This window comes from Tamandua tetradactyla, chromosome 1 (assembly GCF_023851605.1).
Source record: "Tamandua tetradactyla isolate mTamTet1 chromosome 1, mTamTet1.pri, whole genome shotgun sequence".
In the NCBI taxonomy this organism is placed as follows: domain Eukaryota; kingdom Metazoa; phylum Chordata; class Mammalia; order Pilosa; family Myrmecophagidae; genus Tamandua; species Tamandua tetradactyla.
This window is the reverse complement of record NC_135327.1, coordinates 78539796-78553804: the sequence shown is the minus strand read 5'-3', so window position 1 is coordinate 78553804 and position 14009 is coordinate 78539796. Positions and strand designations below refer to the sequence as shown.

The 14009-nt window shown below is 36.7% G+C and overlaps 1 protein-coding gene across 1 annotated transcript in view; it reads left to right on the top strand.

Moving 5' to 3' along the window:
* The first annotated feature begins 268 nt into the window (after positions 1-268).
* STK17A (serine/threonine kinase 17a) overlaps positions 269-14009 on the top strand; it is a 31192-nt gene continuing 17451 nt past the window's right edge. The window contains exons 1-2 of the mRNA XM_077119357.1: positions 269-614; positions 7552-7764. Of these exons, the coding sequence (XP_076975472.1) occupies positions 409-614; positions 7552-7764 (419 nt within the window). The 5' untranslated portion in view covers positions 269-408. The remainder of the gene's footprint in view (positions 615-7551; positions 7765-14009) is intronic.

Here is a 14009-nt window from a genome sequence, read left to right as displayed (position 1 = left end):
CGTTCTCACGGCAACCGGCTGAGGCACTAGACCCTTGTGGCCAAAGGTTGGTGCTCTTGGTCGCTTCCCGGCCGCCGGGGCCGCCCTAGCGGTTGCATCTTCTGGAGCGGCAGAGGGCGCACGAGAGGCGCCGGGCCTGCGGAACCCGAAGGGCGCTCAGCCAGGGGGCGGAGCCGGTCCGAGGGGTGTGAGGGGACCGAGGGGCGGGGCCGATACGGGGGTGGGGCCGACGCCGGGCACAGGGGCGGGCGGGCTCGGAGCAGTCTCCCTGCAATCCGACCGCCGCGCGAAGGGCAGCGGGTGGCCGGAGGCTCCTCGGACGGACGCGAGGCGACTGGAGGACAGACCGTTACCCACCGGCAGCTCAGAGCAAGCCGAGCGGCGGGAGAGGAAGTGCGCCCGAGCACCATGATCCCTCTGGAGAAGCCGGGCAGCGGCGGTACTTCCTCGGCCGCCGCCTCAGGCTCGCGAGGCCCGGCGGCCGGGGGTCCGAGCGCGCTGCGCCGCCCTCCGCCGCCCCAGGCCCGCGGGCTGCTGACGGAGATCCGCGCCGCGGTGCGCACAGAGCCCTTCCAGGACTGCTACAGCCTGAGCCCCGGCCGGGAGCTGGGCAGGTGAGAGCGGGAGCGGAGAGAGGCGGGCGGGGAGGGCGGGACCCGACCCCGACCGCGACCCGCCGGCGCCGGCCGCAGACAAGCTCCGACGGGCTCGCCCGAAGGCACCTGGGTCTGGCTGGCGGGGACGCGGTGTCGGTAAGTGCCGTCGGCGTTTCTGAAGGTGGCGTTGCAGGTGCCGATAACGCGCTCTGTGACTTGGCTGCTGGAGGCGATTAGGGCAGTTGAGTCTCACCAGCTCTCCTCCACCCTCCAGGACGAGTCCGGGGGTGCCAGAAGCAGAGAGCGCATGGGAGGGACGGTGTTTAGGGACTAGTGAAAAAGAGGAAGGATTCGTTCAGCCTCTTACTAAGAACCTGACACCTTCCTTTACTCAGGCGCCTTCAACATCTGTGGTGATTTAATGCGATGAGCTCGTTGAGTGTGAACCACGCTTCTTACACTTACCCCGTAGTAGCACATCTGAAGTCAAACCAGAGGTGTAGGGAGTCAGCTTTTGTTTCCGCTCTTAAACTCTTCAGTATTTCTCCCTCTCCGTGTGTGCTTGGTGCAATATACCACCGGTCCTGACAGCTTCCTCTGCACCAGTGTCTTGTTAACTTCTGTCAACTTCCTTCTGCTGGCCTCATCATTTTCGTTTTCTTGGTTCTGTGCTGTTTGAATTCTGAAATTCAGATTAGTTTCATTCATAGGCGTTTTTCTCACCTTTTTCTACTTTGCTGTGAACTCGCTCCTGCGGTCTCCCCACCCAGCCCACCCTTTTTTTGAGGGGTTGGGAAGAGCTTAGGACTTGGCCTCTTTTTAAAGTGGTGAAAAGAGAAAATTGTTTACATTCTCTGCGTTTTGTATGGTGATAAAGTGATTTCTGTGGAGTTTAGATATTCTTTTCATCCTTGAGAACTGTTTGGGGAAATTGTCAAAGGCACTGGCTTTGGGGTTAGACCTGAGTTCATATCCTAGTCCTGCTTGCTTTGTGTGCTTGGGCTGGTTACTTAGACTTGGTCTCCAGCCTCACTTCCCCTTTCTCATCTGAAATCAGTATAATGGCAGTCAGTACTTGCCTCGTGGGGGGTGTTGTGAAGATCTGTTGTGCCTTTGAAGCCCATGCCATAGGGCCATGCACATATTAGTATTATTACTGGTATTGCAAATGTTTGTCATGGTTGCCAAATAGCACCATGTTGTAACAGGGAATGGGCCTGACAATTATGACATCCTTTAACTTGGGTCTAGGAACAGGCATCGGTTAAAACCAATGTTGGTGAAAAACGCAGGACTTTACAAATGTTAAAGTAACTTTTAGAAATAGTAGTTTTGTTTTGTTTTTTTTTATTTTTTGAGACATACCTACCTGGAAAATGTCTTAACTTCTTCCAAATGCTCTTGAAAGGAAGGACATCTACTTCGAGTTACTAGGCACACTAATTGCATCTTTTGTAAGTTTGACAAAAGGCAGTGAAGTGGGCTACTCAGCTAGGTATTCTAATTTGTCAAAATTCCAGACATTCTGAAGTAATTCTGATGATTTGAACAAGGAAATCGAAGACTTTCCATTATTTGGTTGAGTTGCCTGGCTTTATTTTCCACATAGAGGAAAATTGGCATTACTAAACTGAAATGTCTCCAGGTGGCATGCACTGTCTTCTGGACGTTATAACAAATGATTTAATCTGAAAACTCAGTTTGCATCCCTCCAGGTGTGGTACTAATTCCTCCAGGAATGCCCTTCTTAACTTTTAAGCTATGCTATAAAATTAGCTTGCCTATAAGATTTTGTTTGTGCTTTTAAGTTTATGTTTTATACATATCCTTTTTAAATAAGTGTCTTTGCAAGAGCCTAAAACTAAGAAATAAAATTAATGCTTTTTTTGGGTCCCCTTTTTCATCAAGGAATAATTTAATGCAGTGGTTAAAAGCGTGGGCTTTGGAATCAGACAGTCTGGGATTGATTCTTGACTCTTATTAGTTATTTGGATATGAGTAGTTTCCCATTTAACCACTGATGGCCTCATTCTGTTGTTGAAATAAAATACATCTATAACCTTAAGGCAGTGTCTAGCACAGGGGAAGTATCGAATAACTGTAACTTATTGTGTAATTCAAATGTTATTATTACTTACATGTACTCAAAAGGCAAAAATAAGACAGCCTGCACAATCTCAAAAATATGCCTGTTTCTCTGGTAAACGTAATTGAAGTCCCTCCCCAAAAGCTGTGGGAACTGCTTAGAAGTAAAAAAAAGCTCTGTTTTGTGTTATAAGTAGTCCTTGTTAAGGATTACAAATTTTGTCTGTATTTTATGGTGTTTTTAAATAATTGACTGTGCTTATGCATAATCTTTTCTCTGGTAAAATAGAAAATATACCTGTTTTTACAACTGTTAACTCCAGTTGCATTTTTGATAAAACTCTTAATTAATCTCATATTGATATAGAACTTAGAAAATTACCCACTTTATATTTTAATGATGTGGAAAGAATGAAAAAGGTCTATTTTATTCTATGCCCTTTCCGTTAGTAAAATGGGGGATGGTATAAGAAGTTAACTGTTCAAACACAGAAATTGATTTCTTTCAGGAGTAACCAGTATTTTATCTTATCAGGAACATTAAGCAGTCCGTGAGCTGGCTGTTCTAAGAGAATTTTTAAATGGTCAGTATTGATTACAGAGTAATGACAGGAGGTGCTGTTGATCATGTTAAGAAACGTCATATTCTTTCATGTCTCTAGCAGAGTCCATAGCAACCTAAATGTTAGTAAATATATGATGTAAAACTTGCTTTTATTGGTTAAAGCTTGACTTGTTTTTTTTAAGGCTTGTTGCCTTTCTTCAAATCGGGATGTATGCCAATGTAAACTGTGTTAATGATTGCATTACTGAGTCGCAGGAGAAATGACCTTGGGTTCTGAGAATTTTTTCATAGTGTTATGAAAAAGTTTGAGTTTATTGATAACATAAGAACAGAAGGATGTTTTTTAAAAAACTTAACATCAAATGTGTTTTTATCAAACCCTCAATTTTAAAATTTTTGACATATTATTTTTATCTTAAAAAGAAAAAAATGATTTTTAAGCCCAAAGAACATCCTTTGAAATAGTTTTTTTTTTTAATATTACATACTCAAAATTGAATTTTCTTATGGGGAAATAACATAAATATGAATTCCCTGCTGGAATGGAAACTTCATAATTGTATAGGGCTTTAGAGTTTTGTGAGTGCATTCACATGCATTATCTACACTTAATTCTCACCACAAGCCTATTTAGGACTGCCCCATTTTTCAAATGTGAAAACTGAAACAGGGATTGAGTCTTATGAGAGGTGGCAGAGCCGGGACTCCTTCCTAACTTTGAGTTCACTCCCTTCACGCCTCAGCTGTTTCTCAAATAATCTGTAGTTTATCTAAAGCAGTTTCCCATTGTTTTTATAGAAGGGTATGTTAATGAGTTCCAAATTGGAACAAATTCTACCATTTCTGTCTCATATAGTTCCCTCCTCACCTGGGTCTTCCTGTAGGTAGGGACATTCCTCCTCTCTACAGAGCAGTTGGGGATAAAAGGGACAAGAAGGGATTTGTGTCACAGAATAATAGAATGTTTATGCTGAAGGGGCTTCAAGGGGTGGCATATTTCAGGAACTCTGTGTCCTTTACCTACATTGGTGGAAGTAGGTAATAACTTCAAGTTTTGTACCTTACAACTATTTAACCATGTGTCATAAATTATACATTATAATTTTACTAGTATGAAAAAGAACAAGCCTTTTATTTTGATGAAATCCCAGGAATGAGCAGTCCGTATTATTAATTTTACTATAACGTGAAACCAAAAGTTCTATATTCATTCTGTAATTTAATACTTAACGAATAATGAGTTCTGTAGAAATAAAAATCCTTATTGAATAATATTATCTCTGTAGAAATTGACTTGTTTTTAGGATGAATATTAAGATTTCTTGGCAGCTAGTATCCATTTGAAGAATTATATTTACTAGCAATTTTGGATAGTCTGATGATTTTGGATGGATAAAAGAAAATTGGCAATGTTTGTGGTTTAGTAGCAGAAGTTACTTAGGAAGAATGTCTTCTGCTCTAAGGCAGACACCTGATTAAGTGAATCAGGTGTTTTAATTTTGAAAAGTTATGGCTTTTAATATTAAAATTAAAATTTTAATTTAGAATACACAAATTTAAGGATTTAATGAATTTCAGCCTCTGCAAAACTGTAAATAGCAAAATTTTATAAACACCGGTTATTAAACCAAATGCATTAGAAGCCTAAGTAGCTACAGTCATTGATTCACCTGTTCAGATAAGTAACTAGATTTTCTGAGGGAATATATGCATCAGGTAGAGAGTTTGAATTAATTCACCTACAAATTTCTCTGTTCTATAAATCTCTAAAGAAATTATTATCACTTCATCATAGTCTTGAAATTAGCTCCAAAAACAATAAAAAAAAAACAGCTACTGCTTACTGATTATTGATCGTTTACTGAATGCAAAGCACTTTAGAGATGTAATTTTGTTTGAAATTTATGGCAGGATAAGTACCATCAACTTAGTTTTACAGATGAGGAATCCAAGGCTGAGAAATGTTGAGTAAATTGCCCAAGATTACACATTTTTAGCCAGAATTTAAGGCCAACTATGACTTTCAAGCTCCTACCTGCCCTTACCACTCATACTGATATCTGATTTGAATGAAATCACTAATTTTTACACCTCAATCAAACAGATATTTTGGGTTTTGTTTTCTTTGATCCTTTCAGGGATAGGAAGGCACATAGTATATTTTCTGGGTCTTTAATGGAATTTCTTTCTATTTAAGACATCACCCCAGTATTGCTAAGAAATACAAGCAAATATTTGTATGTATATAGCACTAAGCTAGGCTCTGGAAGTTATTCCCAAATGTAACACATCAGTCACGGGCCCCTTTGTAGGCAAAATGAAAATGACACACCCCGGGGGAAAATTAAATGCCACAGAAGTTCTTATGGAAAAAATAGCATTTGAGTTGACTTGAGCCTTCAAGAATGAATGAAATTTCAGTAGTAGTGATGAAAGATACTCCAGCCTTTGACAATCAAACAAGTAAGACTACAGTGGCATAAAAATTAAGTTAGAGGGGTACAAGTAGTCTAGTGTGGCTAGAAAACTTCAAACTGGTTAAATTTCCATAAAACTTTTATTTAAGAAAATAACAAGGGAAGTGTATGTATATACTGGAATTTGTTGTTTCTACCATATTTGAACATGTATTGTGCTCATAGTGCAAGGTACTATGCGATACAGAGATGTGAAAGTAAGGTCCCTGCCCTCAAGGAACTCAGTCTAGCTGGGAAGGCTAATAATTACAACAAATTTTAATATGTCAGGCTAAAATAAATAATATAATAAAGGTCTAAGCAATGTATTTTATTATAATCTAGAATCGAAGAGCACTCTGGAGATCATTTTAATTTTGCTTCCTCTATGTGCTGCCCAAATTAGCATCTGCATTTTCTGATGTTTACCTGAACCATATGTATTCTGTTATATGTTCACCTTTTAAACTGAGCACTGGAACTTATATTTGGAATCCATCCCATAAGTAGAATTCTCTACATAGAGAGAGTTACCTCGAATTTCTCCTATCTAAAGCATAACACATTAACTTCCTCCTAAAACCTGGTATTATTCTTATAATCCTTTTCTCAGTTGATAGTACTTGTTTACCCAGGAGCCGGGTTAAAAATCTAGAAGTCATCCTTGGCTTCTTCCTCTTCCTTCTCATCTCTCCCTGCAACTTAATCTGTCAAGAAGTGTTAATGAATCTTGACCTCAAGTGTCTTAAATGCATTCTCTCTTCCCCAGTCTCTACTGCTCCTATTTTAGCTCTTCCCCACTACCTTGAAATATTTTATTGGCTTCCCCATTTCTGCCTATTACTTGGCAATCCACTGTACACAACACTATCACAGTTATCTTCTTAAAATAATTACTGTAATTAAAAAATTCTGATAAGTACTTATTTTTACTTTGATAAAGCCAAATTCTTTCACAAGTCCTTCCTTCCCAAAGATGCTCACCTGCCCCTCTAAACGTATGCTAGGCACTGGTAATACAAAGCTGAATAAAACCTAGTCCTATATTTAGTGAGCTTGAACTTCTGGGTCAAACACAAATGTAACCTCCTCTTGTTACAATTATTTACATATCTTTCTTTTTTCTCCACCTTGGAGAAAAATATGCTGGAATTTGTTGTTTCTGAACAAATTGTTTATATTGTAGCTCTGAAATATGGTATGCATTTTTTATTCCTGTCCCACTTCCCCAGATGTTTAATAACCTGAGTTCTGAGTTTTGTGTGGAATAGTAGACTAAAATATTAATGAACTGAATGCATAGCTCAGTAAATGCTAGCAACTTTGTATTCCAGGAAGAATTCTGACATGTAAGTCAACAGAGAAAACAGATATGCAGCTTACCTCTTATGTTCTTTGAACTGTATCAGCCCCAAATCTCTGTACATAACTGTAGAACCTGTCAGAGGAACATAATTTTGGAAGGTGATAGTATTCTTTAGACTCGGTGACAATGGAATTCATTATATTAGAAATTCTGGTAACCCAATATATATTAAAAAATCAACTCACTTTTTTAAAGATTTAAATGGTTTTTATATACAAATGTGCAAAAATTGTCATTTTTATGTATAACAGCAAAAATTTTACTTTAATCTCTACTTAGAAGAATGAATTTTGCAAATTTATAAATTACATTTTACTTGATTATAAATGTATCCTATATAAATTCTTAAGTGGTGTCGCTACTTCTGGGGTTAAATAAAACCAAATTTTGAATCTGTGCTAGTAGCTATTAGGAATTTTATTAAAATTTACCATCTCTGGAAAGCTGTCAACTTTAACAGTGAATGTTTTTATTTAATTCTAGGGGGAAATTTGCAGTAGTGAGGAAATGTATAAAGAAAGATTCTGGAAAAGAATTTGCAGCAAAGTTCATGAGAAAAAGAAGAAAAGGCCAAGACTGTCGGATGGAAATAATTCATGAGATTGCTGTACTTGAACTAGCACAGTATAATCCTTGGGTCATTGATTTACATGAAGTCTATGAGACTTCATCAGAAATGATCTTGGTTTTGGAATAGTAAGTACTGTTTTCCTTAAATTGAGTTTGTTTGATCATCTGTATAATTCCTTTATAAGATGCCACTTACCTGTGATAATGTGTCAGAACCAAGTTCTCTGGAAGTCTGAAAGATCTTCCAGATCAATGTCATGTGTTTCTGTTGTTAATTTGACATGTTCCAAATTTTCAAGGATGAATATGTGCTAGATTTTTCATTTTCAGTCTTTAATGAAAGTCTTCTTTTAATAAAGATTTTTTAAAACTGTTCTTAAGAAGCGAAATAATAGCAAGATAATATTAAAATAAAAGGCATTTTATAATCCCTTATTTGTTTATACAGTCTGAGTCAATAATCTCTCTTTTGGAAACAAATGTCGTGATTCATACCATGTTTTCAATTTGAGTAAATAAGTAAGTACAGCATAGAAAACATCTTTGGAAAATGAAGGATAGTTTTTCCCCCTTAAGAAATCCTGTTTTCCTCTCTGCTTACCTTGCCAAAAGAAAATATTGGTTTATTTGACTACAATATTAAGTTTAATGTAAATATCAAAAGCACAAACATCAAAAAACACAAACTACATGAAAAGATGAACTATGGAAAATGGTTCTAGTATATATATGCATTGTCAAAATAATTAAAATAACTTTAAAATATAACTAGATCTTACAAATCTATTCAAAAACATGAAGTTTTTTTGAGTTTTAAAAAAGTTTAAAAGAAGATGGGGAGCCTGAAGGTAAATTCCACATAGACACACACATAAATGTAAATGGCATATACACCTGTGAAAAAATGTGAACTATCGCGTTTATATTATAGGTGGAAATAGTAATTGGTATAAATTTTATGAAGGGCAACCTAAAATGTAATCAAAAGCTCTCCCCTAAAATACTCGCTAACCCAACAATTTTACTTATGTATTTTTTTCACAAGGAAATAATCAGGCAATTGTACAAAGATGTGTTACAGAGATAGTCGCTATAGCATTACCTACATAGCAGAAAAGTGAAACAATCTACATGCTTAGTGGGAAGGGGTTGGTTAAATGAGGGATAATGTCATAAAATTAATTACTGTGCAGCCATTAAAATAAGGTAGATCTAAATGTGTTGACAAAGGTTTTTTTAAGACTGTTAAAGCAAAAAGATTGTTTCAAAACAATCTGTATAGATACCTTGTTTTTATTTTAAAATTTATATTTATAGAGGGAGAAGTCTGGATGGTTAAAATATTAGGTCTCTTGATAAAATAATCGAGAGCATTGCGTTTGTAGATTTTAATATAGTAATTTTACTTATAGGAATCCCTCCTAAAGAAATAATAAAATGTGAATAATGAGATGCATAAAGGTGTTTGCCATAGTGTTTTTTAAAATTTAAATATTAGTTATTTGTTTTGTTTTCTTTTTTAAAAAATTTATAATATTGGAAATAAAGAAATAGTGGAATGGTTAAGAAATGTAGTATATATGAATTGTATATCAATATGTATATAGATATATATTTGGTTTGTTATTAAAGTTGTTTTAGGACTCTAATATATGTTACCTTTTTGCCTAAGTTTCATCGTTTTTTAGTTTGTTTTGGAGAGGATTAGGATAGAGTTGGAAATCAAGCTAGAAAGAACCCGCTGAAATGTTATACCAAAACCTCCTCCTTCCTCTTCCAGTCTCACAAACCCTGTTCAGTTCTTATAGTTGTTCAGCAAGCTCCTGACTTCACTTTCTTCCTTTTTATTCCCTTCTTTTCTTTGGTAGACATTCAACTAGTCTCTCACTAACACTTCACATTATTTCCTTCTTCCTTTTTGTCTTCCTTTGCAACTCATTTTGCCATTTTGAAACCTGGGAGACATGTGTGTTCTTACTCTTATGCTGCTGTACATTCTTCTGAGGGACTTGCATAGTCTTTGATCAGCTAAAACCTGTTTTGGGTTTAGCTGGGTAACTATTTATTTTTGTAATCTCTCATCACATCCTTTTAACATTCCCCCAGGTAATCAAAGGTATTCACCATACTTACTGTGTTACCTATGCCCTGCCTTTTATAAGATGCCTAACCTAGCCTTTTCTCCCCTTTGGAGAAAATAATGGTCATCAGAGACCCTCCCTCAGCTTTCCTCTCCTCCTCTGAGTATCAGTCTTAACTGCTCTCATCCCCTTCCCTCCAATTCCACTACTCATTTCCAAGGCTAAAACCTTTACTTAATGTTCTTTAATTCTTTCTTCTTCTTCTAGTACCTGTTTGTTTGTTTCAATCAGTTTTCTAGTCTCAGAGTTTCTGTCTCTCCTCCAACAGTGATTCTTTTCTCTCCATCTTCTGATATTTCAAAGTTTCTTCTATCCTTAAACTATCCGAAAATTTCCTAAACCATCTTTTTCTTACCTCTGATGCTTCTTAAACAATTGTCCTGCCTTCCTCTTTCCTTTACTGCTATGTTCTTTTAAAAGAGTAAACTGAATGTATAGCTTTCCTCCCCTTCCAGTCAGTTTTGGACTTCTTCATTGATCTATTCATCTGTCCATGTGCCAGTACTCCTTTCATTTTTCAATCTACTGCTATCTGCTCCTCTCAGACTTTCATATCTCCAGCTCTCTGTTTACCAGAATCAACCACCTCATTTTAGTATTCATTCTACTTCTTACTCCCCTTAAGAACTTGATAATATTTTTGAAATTATATTCTTCCTTGGCTTTCACAGTCCTATTTTTTTGTCTTCTCCTCCTATTATCTCTCACTGTTTCTCAGAGACTTTCATCCTTCTGTTTAAATAGAAGTGTTCCACAAGTGGTACCATTACTATTCTGTACCTTTACCCTGAATGGTAAAAACCTATTTTTGTGGCTTCAGCTATTAATTTACATGAAGATTATTTCCAAATCTTTGTGTTCAACTTGAGCTCCTGTCTTAAACTTCAACTGTATTATTCCAGCTGTATATACAGAAGCTTCAATATCAATATTTGTGAAGTTCTGCATTGCCCTTCTGATACCTGTTTTCCTTTTGTTCCCAATTTCAATGATATCCCCATTTATTTAATTGCTCAAACTAGAAACTTTGAAGCCATTTTGATGCCTTTATCTCCTTTATGCTCTTATATAATGAGTTAGCAAGTCTTAAACACTGTTCCTCTAAAGCCTTTCTTTTTACCAGCTGTTTCTCCTCTGTTTGGGGCCCTTGTTCTCTCTCCCATGGACTGTCAAAGTAGCTTCCTAGCTGATCACCCTGGCTTGAATTCTAAGATGTTCATCATGCTGCTGTTAGAAAGGTAACTAAAACATAGATGTGTTGATATTCCTTTGCCTAAAAACTTTCTTGGCTTTGTTGCTTTGATGATCATGTTTTCAGAGCTAAAAATCAATATAATTCAGGCAAAAAAAATTATGTTCTACTTTTAGTTTTAAGAGGAAGTCTTAGGTACATACTTTGGATACGAGATATCAAAATTCTTGGCCACATTAATAGATTGTTGATCAAAACAGGCAAGATAAGATCACTAGTATCACTTTCTACACTTACACTTAGGCACCTAGTATCAATTGCACTAGATACTAATAGGTATGGAAGAAAAGTGAAAATAACATTGCCTCTACCCTCCATGGGCTAAAAGTCTAGTGAAAGATATAGATGTAAATGATTGGATCTATGTTAGTGTTTATTAGAAATTATTCCTAGTTGCTGTGGTACATACAGGAAATATAATAGTCATAATGTATTAAGCATTTGCTATGTGCCAGGCATTATGCTAACTGCTATATATACATTATTTATAATTTTAGAATAAAATTTCATATACAAGAGAAGAGAGGAACAGAGAAATAATCAACCTAAGGTCACACAGCATGTAGCAGAGCCAGGATTAATTTCAAGAGTATATGATTCCAAAGCCTCTGTTTTTTAGCCACGTGCTGTGCTGCTTAACTCTGCCTGGGAGGTCAGGGAATGCTTCATCACTGGTTTTCAGCAGTTTGAGTTTATGTGCATTGGTGTGGTTTTCCTTTGCTTATTCTGCTAGCTTTCATTGAGCTCTTTGGATCTTTGGGTTTATATTTTTTATCAGATTTGGAAATTTTTCAACCATTAATCTATAAATGTTTTTTTTTGCCCCTGCCCTTTCTTCTCTCCTTCCTCCTTTACAAGTGTGTTAAATTGTTTGATATTGTCACAAGGTCACTGAGATTCTGTTTATTTTTATTTTCAGTCTCTTTTTTTCCTCCTTTCTCTGTCTTCAGATTGGATAGTTTCTATTACTTTGTCTTAGAGCTTACTGGATCTTCTACAGTGTCTAATCTGCCATAAGGCTCATCCAGTGATTTTTTTTTTCCTTCCAATACTGTATTTTTATCTCTAGAAGTTCCATTTGGTTATTTTAATACCCGCTATTGCTCTCCTCTATATGTTCATTTTTTTTTTTTTGCTTTAAATCATTAAACATATTTAATACCTGTTTTAAGATGTTTTTTATCTGCAAATTCATTTATTTGTCATTTCTGGGTCTGTTTTTATTAGCGGTTTGCAGCTTTTTTAGATGTCTAGTAATTTTTGAGAGGGTGCCGTATATTTTAAATGTTACAGTGCTGAGTGTATTTTCTGTTGTCCTGTTAAAGAATGGTGGAGTTTGTTTTGGCAGGCAGTTAAATTACTTATAGATCAGCTTAGTTAGTGCACAATTAGGACTGCTTTAGCCTTAATGATACTAAGACCCTCTGGGGTTCTGCTGATTGCAGCAAATGTTGGCCTTGGCTTTTCTACTTTGGATGAAATTTAAATATTTTCCATTGTCATCTTTGAATTCTGGAAATCGTTTACCTTATATTTCCCCAGTAGTTGTTTTTTGCCTTACTTAGTAGAGTTTCGCCATATGCATGTACTTGTATTTTGCTTAAGACTCCAGGAGACCGCTGAGCAGATTTCTGGAGCTCTTCCTTTGTATAACTCCCTCCTCTTCAACACTCTTCCTGCAAATTCCAGCCATCCCTGACTCTCCAAACTCAAATCTGACTCCTCGGTTTATCAAGGCTGTCACATTCTGCTTCAGTCACCCATCCCTGTACTGTACTGCACAATCCCATACATTTCCTCCAGGTAGGAAGCCAAAGAGGCTAATAGGGCTCACCCTGTTTGTTTCCCTTTTGTCATGGATCAGGGTCGTATGTTGCATGTTGTTCCAGTGTCTGAAAATAGTTGGTTCATATGCTTGCTAGTTTTCAAGTTGATTGTGGCCAGAGGGAAAATTCTAAAGTGGATGTGTGGAAGAGGAAGCAGTTACTTATCCTTTTTGTTTTGTGAGTGTACTGTATATTTTCACAATACAGTATCCTTACACGTGTCTCCTTCTGCCTAGGAATCAGTCTTACCATTCCAACTAGTGGATTCAACTAGTGGATTCCTATTCATCTTTCAAGGCCCAGAATAATTGTCATCTTTCCAAGATTTTTTTTGCTTCTCACCTTCCTTTTCAAAAGGTAGCTCAGTGGTAGAATTCTCACCTAACATGCAGGACCCCCAGGTTCGATTCTTGGAGCCTGCACATGCCAAAAAAAAAAAAAAAAAGAGAGAGAGAGAGAGAGAAATTCCAATCAATCTCCTAACAGTTAAGTCACCAAATCACTTGATATATAATTTCATACACATATAATTTTATGTGTATATATTAAAAATATTTTCCCTTTTTCTTTCCCCCACTGTTGTTTGAAAGCTCAGATAAATAAAATATAAAAAGTCAGTTGTATAGGTAGATCTTATCAACCAAGGAAGTGATTTTTTTTTATTTTCATTACCTGCAACTTTTCATCTAAACTTAAATAGGTTCTTTTCAAATCTTGATGAAAAACTTTCTTTATATGGGAAGAATTTGGAAAATAGGTTGCCTTAAGCAGAAAAGAAAAAAAGAGAAAAGCACTAAATTTCTTTCATGAAAGGGAAATTAATATGAAGCTTTTGTTTGATATAGTTGCCCAACTTTTGGGTTATATGTTTTATGTTAATTTTATGTCAGCTTCATCAAGGCATTCCAGTTTGTTGTTTCTTTTTAAGACATAAAGAAAATTTTGAGATATGATATACTGGCAGTCATTTATGGTAAGAACAAAATTTTTAAATATAAATTTCTGCTGAAAGGAAATATATATTAAACCAGTGGTGATTTTTCTCTTATTGTCAAAATTATTGGAAAAAAAAAAACAGACTGAGAAGCTTTGGCTGTAGTGTGGAAGAGTTTAAGTCAGAATTGCACTTTTGGTTAGCAGTTTGGCTCTATT